The sequence below is a fragment of the Lytechinus variegatus genome, chromosome 14 (assembly GCF_018143015.1).
Source record: "Lytechinus variegatus isolate NC3 chromosome 14, Lvar_3.0, whole genome shotgun sequence".
Taxonomy (NCBI): domain Eukaryota; kingdom Metazoa; phylum Echinodermata; class Echinoidea; order Temnopleuroida; family Toxopneustidae; genus Lytechinus; species Lytechinus variegatus.
In genome coordinates this window covers 6,931,400-6,952,735 of record NC_054753.1, presented here as the reverse complement: position 1 = coordinate 6,952,735, position 21,336 = coordinate 6,931,400, and the positions used below count along the sequence as shown (strand labels likewise).

At 37.5% G+C, this 21,336-nt stretch overlaps 1 protein-coding gene across 1 annotated transcript in view; it reads left to right on the top strand.

The window, feature by feature from the left end:
- The first annotated feature begins 2,621 nt into the window (after positions 1-2,621).
- The window catches only part of LOC121427712 (arylsulfatase B-like), a 36,815-nt gene continuing 18,100 nt past the window's right edge, over positions 2,622-21,336 (top strand). Inside the window, exon 1 of the mRNA XM_041624241.1 lies at positions 2,622-3,825. Coding sequence (XP_041480175.1) covers positions 3,364-3,825 — 462 coding nt within the window. The 5' untranslated portion in view covers positions 2,622-3,363. The remainder of the gene's footprint in view (positions 3,826-21,336) is intronic.

Genomic DNA, 21,336 nt, shown 5'->3' with positions numbered 1-21,336 from the left:
CCAAAAAAAAAAAGACAAGAGTGTAAAATCATGTCTTCATGGAAAGAAAAGATTTTCAACAGTCGTAACCAGATCCATGCTCCCTTCATGAAAACATAATAATACAAAGACAAAAACTTTATCATAAAGTCTATCTACCAATATTGTAGAGAATCATTCTATGTGTACCAGCATTGGGGCCATACCCCCCCCCCAAAAAAAAAAAAAAAAATTCAACACAAAGAAAAGGGAAGAAAAGAAAGATATTGAAATGGTAGAAGGTGAAATAGAGGATTTTATTTTATATTGTCAAAATCTATCACAAAATTAGTTTTTTCCAATCAAAGAGGTCAAAATTTTCGCTTGTTCAAGAATGTTTCGACATTTCGTTCCTTAGTCCCCTTAACTGTTTTTTTTTCTCATTACTCTACTGCCTATTATGTATCAACATGATCAATGTAACCCTCGGATTTTAGCCCCAATACGCCCAAGATAACAAGTCACGTTTACATATCGTCACCTGGGGCCGATTGCACGAAAGGGTCTTTGCAAGAACCGTCTTTCGTGTCGCCCATATATTATGATGCGCCATGTGAAACTCATTTTAAATAAATTACCTGCAAACATATTTTATTCATTCATTGAAATAAAAAAATCTTTGTTTATAAAACGATGAGATATTTTTATGAAATTGTATACAAATTGATTTAAAAGCTCGCTGACAATTTTATATGTTTATCATACATTTCAGAAATATCCGGCATATATCGCACCATAAAAGATGGGCGACACGAAAGGCGGTTCTTGGAAAGATCCTTTCGTGTAATCGGCCCCTGGGAATTACTGAATATGAATAACTTCCACAAATAATTAGAACAGCGCCCTCTTTTACATGTGTTAGGATGTGTGCCGATGGACATGATGGAGATTCGAACCCGATTGAGCCGTGTCTGTCGGATGTGGATAAAGATGTAGGGCTCACCTCATGGAACCCTTACTCTGCGGAGCAAACCATTTACCATGTTTACTCGAGTTAAAGAGCCTGAATAGGCAGCCTTCGATGACTTGTGTACTGAACAGCAAGTTTAGTATGTGCTAGTCTTGTGTGAAGACCCAGTTGTTGGTCAAGTTTCATTCGGGGTCTGTGCCTGCAGACTAGGGTATATATTTCGTCATGAAAATGACTTGCTATGATTTGACTCACGGGCATGCAGATGGGGCACCCAAGGGTATCAAGGACCCCCCCCCCCCAAAAAAAAAAAAATCAGTCCAAGAAAATCAGTGCAAAAAGAAAGAAAAGGGAACGAAATATTGGGGAAAAAATTACACTATTCTTAAAGCTCGAGTGCACCCCGGGAAAATGTTAACTTGAATAAATAGGAAAAAAATCAAACTGGCATAGTGCTGAAAATTTCATCAAAATTTGATGTAAAATATGAAAGTTATGACATGTTACAGTTTCGCGTATTTTTCACAAAACATTGATATGCACAACTAGGTGAGTCAGTCGATGATGTCCATCACTCACTATTTCTTTTGTTTTTTATTGTTTGAATTATACAACTTTTCATTTTTTATAGATTTGACAATAAGGACCAACTTGACTGAGTCATATTAGAATTGAACAATGCTAATTCAGGAAGTAATAGATGTATGATTTGACAACGAGGAGAATATTAGAATATTTCATATAATACAATACAAAAGAAATAGTGAGTGGATGACGTCATCAGTTTCCTTGTTTTGAATACCCACCAGGATGTCCAAATAACTGTTTTGTGAAATTAAGCAACATTTTTAAAATGTTATAACTTTGTTATTTTACATCCGATTTTGATGAAATTTACAGTGTTATGTTGTTGGATTTTTCTCTGTTTATTCAAATCATTTTCTGTTGGGGCCGGTGGACTTGTCCTTTAATATCATGTTAAAACGTATTTAAAAATTGCATTAAATGGGCAATCTCATACTCCATCTTTGACCCCCTAAAAATTAATAGCTCATTACTTTTCTGTTGATAATAGCATTGGCGTTGGCGTACCTAGGATTTTCCACAGGGGGGCAAAAACGTCCGCAAAAAAAAATTGACAAGCTAAAAAAAATGGTCTTTAGTGACAAACAAAGGATTTCGTACCAGGAAAAAATTGACAAGCATAAAAAGAAAAAAAATAGGTCTTCAATCACAAATAAAGGATTTCGTACCAGTAAAAAATGACAAGCAAAAAAAAAAGGTCTTCAAGCTCGTCAGGGGGCAGACTGCCCCCCCCCCCTCCATAGGTACGCTAGTGGACATATAAAGCATCTTAAAAAGACATTATGGGAAGGTGCTGTGAACAAAAGCTTTACATTGTTTTTATTTTTTATTTTTTATTTATTTATGTTATTATTATTTTTTCGGGGACGGGGTATTTCCTTCGTAATCGATTGAAATATAACTCAATCACTCCTTTAAAAAGCGAATTAGGGGGATTTAAATCAGACAGTAATAATGTTGACTGTGTTCTATAGGGGTTATAGGGTAATTGCATATATATCTTCTAGCCTGCTCACAGCCATAAGTATGATAATAGTAAACCTTGAAAGCCACGTAAACAGCTGTAGTCTCTTACAGAATAACCAGGCCAGTGTTCGAATTCACCAGACTGGTTCGACCCTCGCATTAAGACGCATGGAAACAATCAGCAGACAACCGAGAGCTGCATGGTCGAAGTTAGGAAAAGCGCGCGCAACCAAAAATCGCCGCACGAAAGCGTCTGCTAATGTTTGGGTGCTCGTGTGTAGTGGGTGGGAGAACATGTTAAATGATCGGTTGTTAGTGAGGATGTGACGCGATGAAGATATCAAATTAATTACATCGTGATCTGTTCCGATTCTTCTCTTTCAGTCGCATGTTTAATCCAGAATGTTGATTGTTGAGACTCCTGTTTGCCGAGAGGTGCAGTTGAGCGACGAAGCAAGGAGCTGACCTGGACGCCGGGAGAGAACGATCGGAGAGGCAGCGGGCGTGCTGTGCTGCGGATCGTGGGCGAGGTTGGCTAGCCAGGGAAGGAGGATGCTTGATTATGATGTCAAAGGGTTCGTTCTTGTTTGACACTGTCTCAGAATTATTGGATGTGGATCATTCTGATGACACGGCTTTCGGCGCTGCTCAGCAAGATACCATTCGGATGACATTACAATAAGCGACACATTACCGCGATATCCCCTATCTGCTTTGGTGCAGACGATCGAGCTGCACCGGTTTCATCAGACCACAGCCATCTCCTCCTGCTGGTCTTTTTGTCACTCTTTACTTTCGAGTGAAGTTCATTAACCGGTCCTGTTGTGTCTGCGAATTGCTGACAGGGAGTTATTTTAGGATTTACTTGGCACGGACTTCCAAAAATGAGGATCCAATTCCGGCGGTGTATTCGTTCAGTCTCTGTCGTTTTATTTTTTCATCTTGTGTTCTTGGACCAGTACGTGGCCTTCGCCAACGGAGCTAGAGCTAGGGCTAGTTCCAGGAGCAGGACTAATGGAAGGAGGACTCAAGAAAGGCCCGCCTCAAGGACGAGTTCTACCATAACTTTGAGCGCTGGAAGTGTATACCCTGATATTTACGCGAATGGGAAAAAGACGAAAAACGAGCCAAAATCGGAGAAAAAGAAACAACCACCAAATGTTATATTAATAATCGCAGATGATTTAGGCTATAATGATGTTGGATATCATGCGAAATATGGCCAATCGTTAATTAGAACTCCTAATATCGATCAGATGGCTTACAGTGGAGTTAGGCTGGAAAATTATTACGTACAACCGGTATGTACACCAACACGAAGCCAACTGGTCACCGGGAGATACCAGGTAAATCACAGAATTTTTACATTTCAATCTGCCCACAATCGAGTAATAAGCATCGTTTCATTTGATTTGTTAACCATGTTTGCATTTGCAGCCGATTTCCCCCTTTTAATGTTGGTCTTACCGATTTCTATGATAGTTGCAATAAAGCGAAGACCTACTTATGCTGCAACTTATTATTAAATATGGCTTCATATGATGCGATGCATGATATTTTTTCGGAAAGAAAAGGGGAAGCAGTCCTCGTTTTTTTCTCCTCAGATTTCTCTTTGAAGCAGCGATAGATTCAGATTTCACGTTGTATCAAACTGTACTGTCTTGAGCATGTATAGAGGAAAAAAGTATTTTCTCTCGTTTCTCATTTTGCAGCTTGTTGAACATGAGGAGAACCCCCTTGTCAAAGAAGAAAGACTTTGTGTTTTGATTCTAATGTCAATTCTATTTCCGATTCCCTCCCCACCCCTCCCCTTACACTGTAAAAAATATTGGATAATTTTTTTACCACCACGAGGGTAATTATGTGTCCAACCAATATGGGGCAGCTAGTATTTTACCCAATGTGGGAAGCATATTGTCCAGTAAGGTTTAAAAAACAAGGAGCAATTACTTTAGAATGGGCAAAATTTTCATCACACAATTGGTTGGACACATTACGCCCATGGAGCACTTTTACCCAATAATTTTATAGTGTATAGAGGCCAGAGGTGGGTTGGGCGAAACTCACATTTCTTATTGATATTTAGAGAATGAAGAGGGCATTAATTATGGCTGGTGCAGTTCATGATTTAGAAGGAAACAAACTGAAAGGGAAGTATCTTTTCTTCTCCCTCCATCAATACATAGATATCAACTTCAGTTGGATTATACAGCTTGACGTAACCAAGGCAACCAGAGTATTACGATACGACATACTGTTTGTACACTTCTTATAACAAATATAAAATCTGAAATATTCGATGATTTGGCAAATCGACCACGACGATTGAGCTTATAACATTTAGTCTTGTGAATTATGTCAGTTCTTCCAATAGAAAACGATAAATTGAACCTAGTTAGAGACGCAGCATGCCGTGGACATACAAAAAATAGTCTATTCTGGATTGTCGCGCTCGCGCAAGTAAAGGAAGACGAGATGGCATGAACACAGTCCAAAACACAGTGGCTTATACAGTTTTGAAAAATGAACCAAAATCTAAAACTTAAAAAAATGTGTACATCGGAACTATTTTATTTATATGTACCAACTTGAAATATTGGGCAACATACTGTCCACTGTGTTGGGTAATGTATGTTGGTAATATATATATATATATATATATATATATAAGAAGAAAAAAGAAGAAAAAAAGAAGGTCCTGCGTCGGTTGTGGTAGTATAAAGCAAAATACAATGTGAATAAAAACAACCGTAGATAGAAAAGTTGATCAAATTTTCGCCCATAGGGCTTCATCAGGAAATGATGAATTTATTAGTTAACAACACCAAGAAACGCAGTGCGCAAAACGCAAAGCGTAAAAAACTTGAAATATTGGGCATAAATTTATATATATATATATATATATATATATATATATATATATATATATATAAAGGAAGAGGGCCCTTTGCACAACGTGTATTGCAGCGCATCATGTTCTATGTATAGGCGTAAATAATTCAAGCATTGATGCAAGACGTAGCTTCCAAGTATTTCTTTTATTGGGCTAGCTTTCGGCCAGTAGGGCCTTCATCAGGCCTATGATGCATTGAAAAAAACAAAAAAGAACAAAACCATACAAATAAAATCGTAATACCAACACAGTAAATAATGAGTAACCAAGGGTTCAGAACTAAATAATTACACTAAGATAACAAAAAAGAAGAAACGATTAGGAAACTTAATAAGTGTGTGTCTTCCAACACACTTAAGTTTACCAATCGTTTCTACCATTTATCTACCAATCAACTTTTAATTTCATATTTAATTTGCCGATAAGAAAATACTGGCATACGGACGGGAGGGGGGGGGGGGCTTGGGACCATAACCCCCTTAAAACACAGCAAAGAAAACAGAGAGAAACTGAATTATGGTTCAAATATGATATCATTTTTCTGAATATGTCAAAATCTATCACAAAACTATTTGTGTGTTTCTTCGAGTTTATTTTTACGTTGCCCGCTCGTTTCGCTCGCTCTCAGATTTTTTGTACATGTTTTATGCCATGTGTGCCCCCTCACATTCTGACTAAAAACAATGTACATTGTGTATGCAGAATTGGGTCATATCGTGTTTTGAAGGAACGACAAGTTACAACTGCCAATTCTTTTGCCAATGTTAATTAGTTCAATGGGCCAGTTAGCGATATCTTGTAAATACAAGGAACAGAACTTGGCTTTAAAATAAGTCAGGATGGATGAAGTAGGTCAGCGAAATGGTTTTGTCAGTTTACAGCCAGCTCTTCTTTTGCACATTGAATGGGTAATATGATTATTTTACTGGATAAGATCTTTCTTCGCAAAGTCCTTTTTTAATGCTGTCATCATTTCGATATGATTATTTGAGCCAACATTTACATGATTGTGTACGCAATTTTGCAGTCTCATGTAATGTAACGAACAAACATTAATAATCAAATTATGCTTTATTGCATGGTTGCTTTCCATCTCAGCCAAATAATTATTAAAAAATCTATGGCACAATTCAATTTGTAGAATTGTTTTCATTTGATTTTATCAAATCTTGTAGCTTTCATTAAAGTTCTCTTTCATTTTTAGGGGACGTTCGTCAATAATCTAATTTCATTTAACCCCGGTATTTAACTTAATACGTATATCGGTATTACCATTTTTTTTTACTTACATTTACCTTTTTTGGTAAATGAAACGAAATGGTTCCGGTATCAAATGACATTGATATATTTAATAACGATCCCATTCATCATCTACATACATATTTTTTTTTATATATAACAGCTTTGATAAAAACTTCAGACCGCTACTTTCATGACGTTGTTTCGCTTACCAGCCAAATATCCTGAAAATATCTGACATTGATTTGTACGTGCACAAAGAAGAAGGTACAATTTTATAGGGGCACTTTGATTTTTGAAGGCAGGACCTAGGGGTGTGTGGCTCCAATATCTGACAACATACCCTATAAAAACTGACGTTGCTATGATATGAGGGGCTCAAGAACTGTATTGCCCTCTGCAAATGGGGGTTCTTTGTAATGGGGATCAGGGCCGTCACCAGCTTTTTTCTAGGGGGGGTGCTTTTTATGAAAAAAAACACAAAAACACAAAAAACAACGTATTAACTCAATTTCATGCAGTTATATAGCCCGCCGGCCAGATCTTTTTCAAAAGAGCCCTCAAGTATCCCTACCCCCCCCCCTCCGGTTGTTTTTTTTTTTTTTTTTTTTTTTTTTTGGGGGGGGGTTCTGAAGGGGGGTGCGTTCGCACCCTCCGCACCCCCCCTGGCGACGGCCCTGGAGATGCATGGGGATCTTCGACTGACGCTGATTTATGTGTGGGGTGGCTTAACAAGGGGGAGAACGAGTTTATCAATGAAAGAAGGATGAAAATTGTGTGAAGGGGGGGGGGGAGCTTAAGGGCCACAAATACCCGTGTTGCCATTATCATGATTTTTTTAAGTGAGTAATATTGATTCAATTTATTCCTGTAAGACTGGTGGGTGAAAAGTTCAATGTCGTGAATATTTTTATGGTGTGGTGGGCCGCGACTTAATCCTCTCATGATATTATGCAAATATAAAATAGAAGCATTCTATTTATATATTGGAGCCATAATCATTATTAGTAGAAACCGTTCGTCGTGTAGCATTCCATTGATCTTCTGATTGAAGAGATGCGTTGGCCTTCTTGCAAACACTTTTATACAGGATTATTTTGACACATTTCCACCATCAAGTGTTAACTGTAAGTTCCATTCCTTTGTGTTCGAGTCAAGCCGATTGAACAACCAAATGATCAATGCATACCCGAATGGCAATAGGTCAATTGTCAATATGTGGCAGAAGTTATTGTAGTCTACCTCGCGCTCTGGTTCAAAAACCCCCTTTTCTCTCTCTCTCAACTCTGTCAAACTCACACCCCGTCATCACTTTGTTTACACGGAAAGGCAAACCATTCATCTTTTTAAGAAGTCATTTTCAGTTTACTGAAAGTTTAGACGATTTCCGGGTGTATTCAGCCAGTGGCCTACCGTGATATGGTGTCTCTGACAGTGAAAATAGGTGAGGATATTGACACTTTAGGGGTGACGTTGGCACGTCGGTCCACACGGGAGTGGTAGAAGTATCTTTTAGTGAGATTACGATTGTGACATTTAAAGGGGAATGAAACCTTTGGAACAAATAGGCTTGTGTAGAAACAGAAAAATCAAAGAATAAGAATAAAGAAAGTTTGAGAAAAATCGGACAAATAATGAGAAAGTTATGAGCATTTGAATATTGCAATCACTAATGCTATGGAGATCCTCCTATTGGCAATGTGACAAGGATGTGTGATGTCACTGATGAACAACTTTTCCTTTGGTGGACTATAAAATACCCTCGAAATGTCTCTTTTTGCTTTTTCTTATGATGATACAAACTCTTTATCCATGATGTATTCTTAAAAAAATTGCATACATTCGTAATTCCGAAGCTTCGGTTATTCCGAAGGTTCGTATTTCCGAAGGTTCGTTATTCCGAAGGTTCGTAATTCCGAAGGTTCGTCAATCCGAAAACGAAATAAGGTTCGTAATTCCGAAGGTTCGTCAATCCGAAAACGAAATAAGGTTCGTAATTCCGAAGGTTCGTTAATCCGAAAACGAAATAAGGTTCGTAATTCCGAAGGTTCGTTAATCCGAAAACAAAATGAGGTTTGTAATTCCGAAGGTTCGTCAATCCGAAAACGAAATAAGGTTCGTTAATCCGAAAACGAAATAAGGTTCGTTAATCCGAAAACGAAATAAGGTTCGTTAATCCGAAAACGACATAAGGTTCGTAATTCCGAAGGTTCGTTAATTTGAAAACGAAATGAGGTTCGTAATTCTGAAGGTTCGTCAATCCGAAAACGAAATAAGGTTCGTTAATCCGAAAATTAAATAAGGTTCGTATTTCCAAAAATGAAAATTATTCATTTTGGTAACAAAAAACGGTGTTGTCATTACAAGATTACACTATATTATGTAATGATAGTAATAACAATCGATGATACATGCGTGTGTTGTGGCCAAAAGCATGTATTTCATTAAGAATAGGCGCCCGGATCAAGCATAGGCTAATTTCAATTTTATCTGAGCAATTGCTGCCTAAGCAAATGGTTTAGAGATGCAGGGGATCAAGTGTGTTGGTCGCGTGCGAGTATAACCTCTAGATAATAGGATTTGTATTGGAGGGGATGTCATTTTTAATAACAGCTTCTGCTGGTAATAAAAATAAAAAATAATACTGATAATGATCCTTGTGAGATGCTGAAAGCGCGAATCGCAAGCTCAAACTAGTAGACATTTCATGTAACAAGACGTGAACTTAAATATTCTGAGCATTTTTTTGTAATCGTGAGAAAGATGTGTATCTTTCTAAAGAATTAACTCGAGGAAGAGCTGTAATTTGTTTATATACTGACCTGGGGCCCGTTGCATAAAACTTTTTACCTGAGAAAACTCAGGTTGTTTTTACCGGGTTTTTTGCCCTGTGCTAAAGTCAATGGCGGAAATCAGACTAACCTTAGTTTTCAGTTTTTACCATGCAGAGTTTTCTCAGGTAAAAAGTTTTATGCAACAGGTTTCTAAGTAATCTTTTAAGGACTGCATTTAGTGACTCATGAATAGAATATATATTTCACGAACTAAATAATGAGAGCGCGAACCGCAAGCTTAAAATTTGTGATATTCCACCTGAAAATTGGACATTTTGTACTTTTTTGAAACCAGGAATAGAATGAGCTCCTCAATAAAATTGATGCGAGCGAGAAACGTGAGCCAAAATTTTCCGATTTTCCAACCTGAAAACTGGACATTCTAAGTATTCTTGTAAAAAAAATATCTGTATCATTATCATTCTAGGCCTACATGAAATTTCCAAAAGTTTGAGCACGTGATTCGCTCGCAACATCTCACAAGGATGCCCTTTTAACAGTAATTGACCAAAAAGGCGAATTTTACATCTTCAGATTTTATTTCTTTCCCCCCAAACCGCTTGCTCGCTACGCTCGCAGAAAAATGAAACGTAAATATATTATTTATCAATCAGTGATCACTTAATTTTTTTTGTTCAATTCAATTACTACAAAACACACAACCTCTTTACACAGATGATAATCTCATGGTGAAAATATATGTTTGCACCAAATTGCCCCTATTGGCCCCTTTTTTTGCTTTGCCCCCCCCCCCCAGGAATATAAGTTCCGCCGCCACTGGTTGAAACACGCATCGTCTTCATGGCTAACTGCAAAAAGTTCTTAAAATGTCCCCTTTAGATCAGGTCAGAGCTTATATATTTAAAATTTCTGTTTGCGCTTCTTGCTCGCAGTTATTTTCTAAATTTATTTACATAGGCATCTCGTTTTGAAGATCACAATTTGATTTGATCCCCAATTTGACGAAAGTTGGATCCGCCGGAAGGGAGGCAGGGGGCACTTGCACCCAAAACATGAAATAAAAAACAGGAAATGAATATTTTCCAAAATTGGAAAGTTCCTTTTTCAAAAATAAATATGCCGTTTTTCGTGTTTTTTCGAAATAAAATACTCATTTTAAAGTATACAAGTTAAGTTAAGTTTTCATGAAGGCTGGAATATTGCAAATTTTCAGCTTGCGCTTCGCACTCTCATTCGATCGGTGAAATATGCATCCTAAAGAGGTCACTAAATGCTTTCTTTAACAGGTTCCTTTTCTGGTCAGTATGTTTAAGCTTGCGTTTTGCGCTCGTGTTAATTTTTAGTTAGTTGCACATCTTTTTAATGACAGCAGAAATCTGCTCGGAATTTTAAAAACTTATTTTCATTTTTTTATTGAAATACCCTAAAGTTTTAGCTTGTGATTCACACTCGCAACACCTCGCAATATTGCCATTTAAAGAATAATTGACCCCCAAAAAAACGTTTTCCAACTTCACCTTTGAATTTGTTTTACCAAGCCGCTCGCTCATTATACTCTCTCCCGAAAAATAAAGCCTAAATATACGTTTTGCCATAAAAAGAAATCACTTCGAAAAAGGTTTTTCTCTACTTAATCACTATCAAACACACAATGACTTCAAGCAGATGATAATCTTAAGGTGAAAATATCACCAAAGTGTCCATTTTGACGTATGAGTTTCATTTTTTGGCTTTACCCCCCAAACGAAAATTCGTTCGATCGCCCTTGCCTTCCCATCCTCATAACAATTGAACGGAAACAGTGTCCCCCGCCCCCTCCCCCTTGCCTCTGCCTCTGCTTTCCCGGTTTTCATTTTTCGGATTAACGAACCTTATTTTGTTTTCGGATTAACGAACCTTATTTCGTTTTCGGATTAACGAACCTTCGGAAAAACGAACCTTATTTCGTTTTCGGATTAACGAACCTTCGGAAAAACGAACCTTATTTCGTTTTCGGATTAACGAACCTTCGGAAAAACGAACCTTATTTCGTTTTCGGATTAACGAACCTTCGGAACAACGAACCTTATTTCGTTTTCGGATTATCGAACCTTCGGAACAACGAACCTTATTTCGTTTTCGGATTATCGAACCTTCGGAATAACGAACCGTCGGAATAACGCCACAAATGTTCGGATTAACGAACCCTTTTTCGTTTTCGGATTAACGAACATCGCGGTATAGGCAATTTACGTGTTTCGGAATTACGAACCTTCGGAATAAAGAACCTTCGGAATTACGAAGCTTCGGAATTACGAAGTGTAACCAAAAAAATATGTATTACATGCCCTCATGTAGAAATTACACATGATCTATGGATATATGTGATAAAAGAGGCAATTCAGGTGAAATATATACTAAAGTAATGGGGAGAGTTGTTCACAAGTGACATCACACATCTTTGTCGCATTGCCAATTTGCTTTCTCCATAGCATTAGTGATTGCAATATTCAGATGCTCATAACTTTCTCATTATTTGTCCGATTTTTCTCAAACTTTCGTTCATCTGTTTCTTTGATTTTTCTGTTTTCACACAAGCTATCTTGTTCCAATGGTTTCATTATCCTTTAAGAAGTACACTGTAAAAACTGCGGTGTTAAAACTGACACCAATTGGTGTTAATAGAGGACCACACCTCGAGGTGTTAAAATAATACCCTAGAGATTGAACATAACACCAAAGAGTGTAAATGTAACAACCATAGGTGTTGCAATAACACCTATAGGTGTAAAACTAACACCACCAATTTAACACCGGTGTAAAATAACTGGTGTGGTCTTCTATGTACACCGGTTAACACCACAGTTTTTGTTGTGTATAAGAAGTAAAAATTGACGCATGTGGTGGGTACACAGTCCGGAGAATGGGAAAGAGAGAGGGGGAGGGGTGAGAGAAAGAAAAGAAGTAAGAGAGGTGAGGGGGAGGGAGAGATGGAGACAGGGAGAGAGAGGGGAAGGGTGAGAGAAAGAAAAGAAGTATGGGAGGAGAGGGGGAGGGAGAGATGGAGACGGGGAGAGAGAGGGGGAGGGTGAGAGAAAGAAAAGAAGTAAGAGAGGTGAGGGGGAGGGAGAGATGGAGACGGGGGGAGAGAGGGGGAGGGTGAGAGAAAGAAAAGAAGTAAGAGAGGTGAGGGGGAGGGAGAGATGGAGACAGGGAGAGAGAGGGGGAGGGTGAGAGAAAGAAAAGAAGTAAGAGAGGTGAGGGGGAGGGAGAGATGGAGACGGGGAGAGAGAGGGGGAGGGTGAGAGAAAGAAAAGAAGTAAGAGAGGTGAGGGGGAGGGAGAGATGGAGACAGGGAGAGAGAGGGGGAGGGTGAGAGAAAGAAAAGAAGTATGGGAGGAGAGGGGGAGGGAGAGATGGAGACGGGGGGAGAGAGGGGGAGGGTGAGAGAAAGAAAAGAAGTATGGGAGGAGAGGGGGACAGAGAGATGGAGGCGGGGAGAGGGAGAGAAAGAGGAAGACGAGAGAGACATTGAGTGGGTGTGTGTGTGTGTGTTCAAGTTCCAATCAAGTTTCAAGGCTATTGACTACTGACATTCTATTAAAGAAATAACATATAAATGCAAAAAAACAAAAATGTCGACAAAAATATCAATGGGCATGTAACAAAAAAAAATATTTATTTCTGATATTTATACAGGGTAGCACATTTCGGTGGTCTTCCATGTGGCCCTGTTAACAAAAGAACAACAAATAATATTGATAATGGAAATATTAGGGAAGTAATGAACAAGATATAATACATAGTAATAAATATCAGGCGCAAAATATATGGAAACATGTAATCCTTATGAATTATGTTCGTTTGATAATCAATTTCGACAATTTTAAACAAATTGTGAATTTAAATTTTGAAGGTAGAGCATGAAATAACATAAGGATAAATCAGAACTAAAAAGAAATTACCAAATATGAAAAGCGAGAAAATGATTACCAGTCAACACCAATGATTTCTATATACATTTTCACTACATTTAGATTGCTCGCGAGAGAGACCGCTGAAAATGGATACATTGACAAGGTCAATGTCTAGAAATAAGATATGCATATAGTATAGTTTCTTTCGAATATAAATATGCGTTTATCCTTGGAATTAATTTACACCTCATCAAATAATAAAAAAGGTCAATGGTCATGATTGTAGGAGCTAATCATAATGGTATTTTTCATTCATCGGAGAATATCACACACCATTATATTTATGTTTTCTTTTCAACGCTGTCAGTATTCCGTCGTTATTTCATGATTTTTTAGAAGAAAAAATGAAAAAAGGGCTCCCGCTGTTCCTTACACGTTCCAACCTTGACATATATTTAGAGGAATATCGTGGTAGAATCCAAGTTGAGACTGAATTTGATCGAGGTGTTCAGTACAATTGACACGTTTATACGCAGCAAAAACTGTTGTGTTAACCGGTGTACATAGAGGGTCACACCAGTTATTTTACACCGGTGTTAAATTGGTGGTGCTAGTTTTACACCTATAGGTGTTATTACAACACCCATGGTTGTTACATGTACACTCTTTGGTGTTATGTTCAATCTCTAGGGTGTTATTTTAACACCTCAGGGTGTGGTCCTCTATTAACACCAATTGGTGTCAGTTTTAACACCGCAGTTTTACAGTGTACCATGCAGCTACTCTGTTTATACTATTGGAACAGGAAAATTTGATATTCCTTGGTATTGATATCCATGGTACGTTTTTTTTTACTTTCATTGACAGATAATGAGATATTGTTTGATATACGTGAAATCTGAAATTCTTAGGAATAGCCTTCTTTAGAGGGGTTGAACTTATCTTTCTTTCGTGCACAGCAAAAACTGTGGTATTAACCGGTGTACATAGAGGACCACACCAGATATTTTACACCGGTGTTAAATTGGTGGTGTTATTGTTACACATATAGGTGTTATTACAACACCCTTGGTTGTTACATTTACACTCTTTGGTGTTATGTTCAATCTTTAGGGTGTAATGTTAACACCTCAGGGTGTGGTCCTCTATTAATACCGATTGGTGTCAGTTTTAACACCACAGTTTTTACAGTGTGACTAAGACTTTGCCTTGATTCGTTTTAAATCATTAAAACAACGAAAATGTGACTGACGATGAACGGCCATACCTTGTCATGAGTACTACCATAATTTTTCGTGTAATATATATTTACTGGAAATACTCTGAAGTAGCCTATTTGAAAATTTTGAATATAATCAGAGCAAATACGGTTTGTTATAAATATAAATATTCCATCTACCCCCGCATTCTCCATTTCCAGCATGTTATTTTCAGCTACAAATATTTAGTGATCCATATTAAGTTTCAAAAATATACTGCGTTATATGTTTCTTTATTACATTTCAATTATTATAACTGCCTGTATTTTGTATGGATTTTGTCTGCTGTTTTGTTGGGAATGAGAAAAATCTCACTGAAACTGAAGTAGAGTTTTTCCTATTACTAAATATGCACCCGATCTAGCTGCATTGAACTGTTGAAGCAACGGCTTAGCAAATAATGCTAATCTAAAGAAGTATGCCTATATAGCGTCAGCAATTGCATGAATGGCCTGCACGTCTATGCACTCTAAAAAAAAGAAAATGTTAACTAAACATTTTGAAAGGTTGGAGGAGTGACAACATTTTCTAAATGTTGCATTTACCACTTAAAATGGTTCTACCCAACACTTAAAATGTTGGATTTAGCTTTATACAAGGTTGGATGTAACATTTGGTAAAGGTTGTCACTCCTCCAACCTTTAAAATGTTGATTTAACCATGGACCTATAGGTCCATAATTTAGCATTCGAATTTTTAGAGTGTGGCATCTTTGAAGCGATCAAGTGCAGTATTTACAAGGCAAGATATCCCGACAAAGACGGTATGGTTAGGGTTGGGCGATGGGCAGAAGTATAGACATGGTAGAGAGCGTCGTATTTGACCCTTCATGACCACAGTGAAAGACAGGGAAGTGTTTCACCAACATTTTTGTCTGATAAGTTGTCGGATCTGATAATTTTCCTTGATTATGATTGGCTGAAAAGCACCGTCGGTATAGTAACTGTCGGATAAAGCAGGACTTGCCAGAAAAAAACAAACTTCCGACAGGTCCTTTCACGAAACGCTCCCCAGGGCGTCAACCGAGGTGCTGATAAATTGACGGCCTCGATGCCATCAGGAGAAAGACTTTTTTTTGCGCTGCTACATCCTTCGTGGCTCAATAATCTTGACAATATTTATTCAAGATATTCTTTTTGCGTGGTCATGGGTCTTGGGAATCAGACTATTGGGATCCCATCTCATTGTTGAAAGGACACTTGGGAAGAAAGCCAAGAGCGGATCGAAGATCAGGGGAGAAGCGTCTTCGGCTTCGGCTGCAGTTGTTCCCTCGAAACCTTTCCATGAACCCGTCGAGACCATCATGACAGTTTGACCATTGAATGGGCCTAACGAATAAGGATAACCACTATACGTCATCCCATGCACATCAGAATCTTCCGATGAACAATTGCAGCGCTCATCGATGATCATATACACACATATTTTTGATCAATAATTATGTCTGATTGATTAACATAGTATAGAACGCGAATATGAAGATGAAACAATTGAAAAGGTGTTATCCTGATCCTATCCTCATTACGCGCACTCTTTACATTATAAGTCTAAACAAAGCTGAATACCCGAGCAACTGAGAATTCGAAAGATATGACTAAAGAACACCGAAGGAAATAAAAGAGAAAGAAGTCAGGTTAGACGGAAAGAGGAAAAAGTGATGAGAAATAAACACAGAAATAAGGGAAGAGAAAAGGAGATAATTGTGGTTGTGTGGCGATTCTCACATATTTTAGTGGCGTCAAAATTAGCACCTTAACGAGTGTTTAGTTACATGAAAAGACCCTTTACATGCACGGCATGTTGAAAGAAGAAAGCTGTACCAATTATGTGCTAAAAATCGATCCGCAAATGATCTGTGGACGAAGAAAGTATTTAAAAATGTTGTCCCTTTTATCAAGTCAGAACCAGATTGGTAGGTAAACATAGTAACGAAAAGATGTACTTACCATGCTAACACTCACTTTAACGGATTAATTATTACCGATATGCTGTGGGGGGGGGGGGGGCTCTCACTTTATCAAGCATGATCGAAAATGCTATATGTCGTTTTTCAGATTGCAAAGGCATGCCTGAGAAAAACTAGAAAAAAAGAAGAAAAAGAAAATCTAGAACTCGCCCATGCTATACATTAATCATTAACGTATATTTTCCCCCAAAATCATTTTTTTTTATTAAATTGAGCTGCGCTGGTCTATCTTTCACTCCATCATGAAATGCTGAGTTTAATATTTCACAGTCAGCACAAACAAAATTTAACAGATGCCGCAATTCCTTCGTTTCTTGTTATCATAAATGATACTGTGACAGCTTAACCTTTGTCATTATATCAGATTTGTCATAAATTAGCGAGCACAATTCTTGATATTTTTATTACAAAAATCAAATTTTGTGATAGATTTTGACATAACATTCAGAAAATGATAACATGTTTCTCTGTATTTTTTTACTCCTTGTTCGTGAAAAATTGCGAGGGGAATGCCCCATATCTGTACGACACTGACCCCTCCCCTTCAACTCACCAGGTATGCTTGATTCCACCTCGGTTGAAAATGGCAAAGTTTAACAATAAGAGGAAGGTGTGCAGAGATGAGTTTCAAAACGATGCCATTTTGGAGATTTTTGAATAATTGAGGGTTTTTCATCATTTATTTTTTCAATTACCCCTCCCTGTCTACCTGTTCGATTGATGAAATGGCAAATGCCTCGACTTACTATTGGAAATATTTTTTTCGGGGGTATTGCATAATAATTAGCTTCCGGTGACCCGGTCCATGGGTAATTAGTCATCGTTTTATAATTCTTCTCCAACATGATCCACCTGTTCAATTGATGAATAATTTTCAAACAAAAGAGAAAATGCATTGACTTACAATTAGACATAAGGTATTTGGGGGTATTGTATCTGAGAATCATTAGCTTCCGTCAATGGAAATTTAGTCATCGTTCTCTAATTTTTCTTCAACATTATCAAACCTGTTCAAGTAATGAATGATTATATAAAATAATTGAAAAATGCCCTGACTTACAATTAGACACAATTATTTTGGGGTATTGTATCTTAGAATCATTAGCTTCCGTCAATGGAAATTTAGTTATCGTTCTCTAATTCTTCTTCAACATATCCAACCTGTTCAAGTAATGAATGATTATGTAAAATAATTGAATAATGTCTTGACGTACAATTAGACACAGTTATTTGGGGGTATTGTATCTGAAAATCATTATCTTCCGTCAATGGAAATTTAGTTATCGTTCTCTAAATTCTTCTTCAGCATGTCCAAACTGTTCCATTAATGAGTGATTATTTAAGAATTTTTGTTTTAAATGCGTTGATTGATTGATTGATTATTACAGGAGATCACAATGAAATAGAAGAATACCTTGACAGGATAGCCCATGAAAGCCGAAAAAGCTTATTTCCAATGGGGTCCTATTTAAATATTGTAACAAAAAGAAAAAAAAACTACGACAAGTACACTGAAAAAACTGCGGTGTTAAAACTGACACCAATTGGTGTTAGACGACCACATCCTGAGGTGTTAAAATTACAGCCTGAGATTAAACATAACACCAAAGAGTGTAAATGTAACAACGAAAGGTGTTGTAATGATACCTATAGGTGTATAACTAAACCAGTGTAAAATAACTGGTGTGGTCCTCTATGTACACCGGTTAACACCACAGTTTTTGCTGTGTACTGGAATATGGCAAACAATTAGACACAATATTATTTTTGATTTGCATCTGGAAGTTATTAGCTTCCGTCAATGAAAAATTAGTCATCATTCTGACATTCTATGAGGCGGTGAACGTTCTTCAAGAATGGAATATACTGTACCTTGAGTGACCTTTCTGAGGTTTAGTGACACTTGGCAAATGCTTCTTGTGACCACTCTGCTTGTGATAGTGAGTGTTGTGGAATAGAGGCAGGGGCGGATCCTTGGTATTTTTGACAAGGGGAGGGGGGTTGTCAAAATTACGTCATGTTTTATCATTTGTTCCAATGTAATAGTAATTTCATTTATAGGGTTAGAAAACCCACATTTTTGTTTTCTTTTTATACTCTCTTTTTACCCTTTCCCGTCTTCTTTCTGGCTTTACTATTTGATAAATCATATACAGGTGCCCCAACCTGCCCCTGTCTTGAAAAAGTTTGCAGTTGAGGTTGAAGACGATTTTAAAGGTGACGTCAGCTACTTCTCCTTCTTCTTCTCCTCCTCCTCCTTCTTTCTCTTCTTCTTTTTCTTCTTCTTCTTCTTCTTCTCCTTCCTCTTCTTCTTCTTCTCCTTCTTCCTCTTCTTCTACTTCTTCTTCATCATCATCATCATCATCATCATCTTCTTCTACTTCTTTTTCTTCCTTTTCTCAATATTGTGGAAAAAATATGGTCGCATGGTTTTACAGCATGGGGCTCAACCATGTCTATGCTTTCTTATATCTTTTTTTAAATTCCCATTCCCTCTTTCCCTCTTTTTGTTAAAGCATTAGGGCGCCTGTCCCCACCCCCCCACACACCAAGGGACGCCGCCCCTGTGTGAAAGTGATACGAAGGAAGGTTAGCAACACCTGGGGAAGGTATGAATGGTGGCCAGCTACGCACTGATTCATCAGACCTCGTGACTCAAAATGGGGTTTAGTGATCTTCGTTTGCCCTTCCCACAATTTATCTTAGACCAGTCAATATACGTTTTATATGTGTAACATAATAGGGTACACTGGGGTACAGATGGGGGGAGGGTCGTCTTTGGGGACCATGGATCCCCCATAAAAAGTCAATGAATAAACGAATGAATGAATATATACAGTATATAAATTATTAAATAAATTGAATGATTAATTAATAGGACGATAAAAATCATGACAAGAAAAAACGGATTTATAGAATGAAACAAGGAATAATCGGAAAAAATGAAATAGTATGATACCATTTGTTGAATATCATAATTTATCCCGAATTTAGATGTTTGCATTAAAAAGGTAAACACTTTTGCTTGCTTCCATCACCTTTGTTCTTAAGTTAGGTTGGGTTAGGCTATGTTTCATGCGTTTTTGATTCAAATTCAAATTAATATGATATACGCATGCATTCCCAGGGATTTGATGTGTACTTTATAATATATTCAAGAGTAATATTTCATTGCGGGTGTATTATACTATCTAAATACGTAAGAGCTAATCTGGCCCCTTGTCACACTTCTCTTGGAGTGAGAAGAGGGAACAATCTTTTTGGAGTATATTCTAGTATACATGTAGGTCGTTTTGGAGTGGACTCTTCATCGTTCATATAAAAGACACATAGCACAAAATATGATAGTAATCTGAAAATATTTGAAATAAAAATTATGTTTTTGCATTTTGGTTCAGGATTATACTTATGATTGTAATTTAACCCTATCTAGGCCGGAGTATTTCGGGAGTTCATATGGCCGGGGGGGGGGGCTGAGCCCCCCCCCCCTTGAGATATCGGTCGTCGAATGTGCGATCTCGCCGAAAATTGGCAAGGCCGTTGTCTGGGACATATTTTACTAAATTGTATAGTAATTTATTTCATGCGAATCGCTATTAAGTGATTATGCTAATGTATGCATATCATACTATATCAAATCATACTTTTTCCTCCAACTACCTAAATAAAGCTCCAAATGTTCTAATTTTTGGTATAGAAACTCTTTTTGGTGTTCTTAGCGAGTGTACATGAAAAAATTGCGATATCAAATCATTTTCTTATGTATTGTATTTATTTTTTGCAGTTTCTTATGTATTTCTTTTTTACCTTTTCTTTTTCAATCAGACTTGTTGGGGACTCTTTTGAGATCATAAAAATAAATACATTGAGACCAGCAAAACTTAAACTATTCACACATTTATGATTCTTGGTTGAAAACACAATTTGCATTGACTTTGTACACAAAATCACGTTTTTGAGCAAATTTTGGTCTGAGTTGCACTTACATAATGTTGCGTAATTTTGGAACCACGTACCCGGGTGACGCAAAATTGGTCTCAAAAGTTGCGCAAGACTTGAAAGTAAAAAATCAGTGAGTGGCGCGGTCAAAAGAAATCGCGCGGCGAAAATATTACGCGAATCGTTGAGCGGGGCGGGGGGGGGGGTCTCCGAGACCCCCCACCCGGCCCCCGGCCTAGGTAGGGTTAAGTTACAATGTACATACACATGAGTAGTGAGAGGATTGGTCAGTAATATAAGATAACCGTTATAAGTTGACATTGGGGTATTTTGTGCACGTTACCAACTGAAGATACAGTGCCTCTATTGTCTTGTTGCCGACAGAGGTCTCCAAAACCAAGATTGAAACTCAGTCTTCCAAGTCAATAATTACCCTCCTAAATCAGAGGTGTTAAACTTCAAAGGCGAAATGCAATTGATTAAATTATTGAAAGTTTTATGTTTGGGGGAGGGGAATACAAAATCTGGAGCTTGTAACATAAGGGGTCCGTTGCAGAAAGAGTTGCAATCAAACGCAACTCTAAAAATCATGCGCAACTTGATTTTCAACCAATCAACAGCGCGCATTTTAGACTTACGATTGATTTTTTGACTTGCGTTTAAACGCAACTCTTTCTACAACGGGCCCAAGATGACGTGTATTCAATGATTTCACTCAGTTGGAGAGTTAAGCATAATTCTAAAAGTCTATGGTTGTTGAGAAACAATGTATAAAAGTTATAATCAATCGTAAATATCGAGTGTATCTCTTGATGCTACACTGTAAGAAAATTTATCCTTGAAATAAAATAAGTTCCTGCAGCAGAGTCT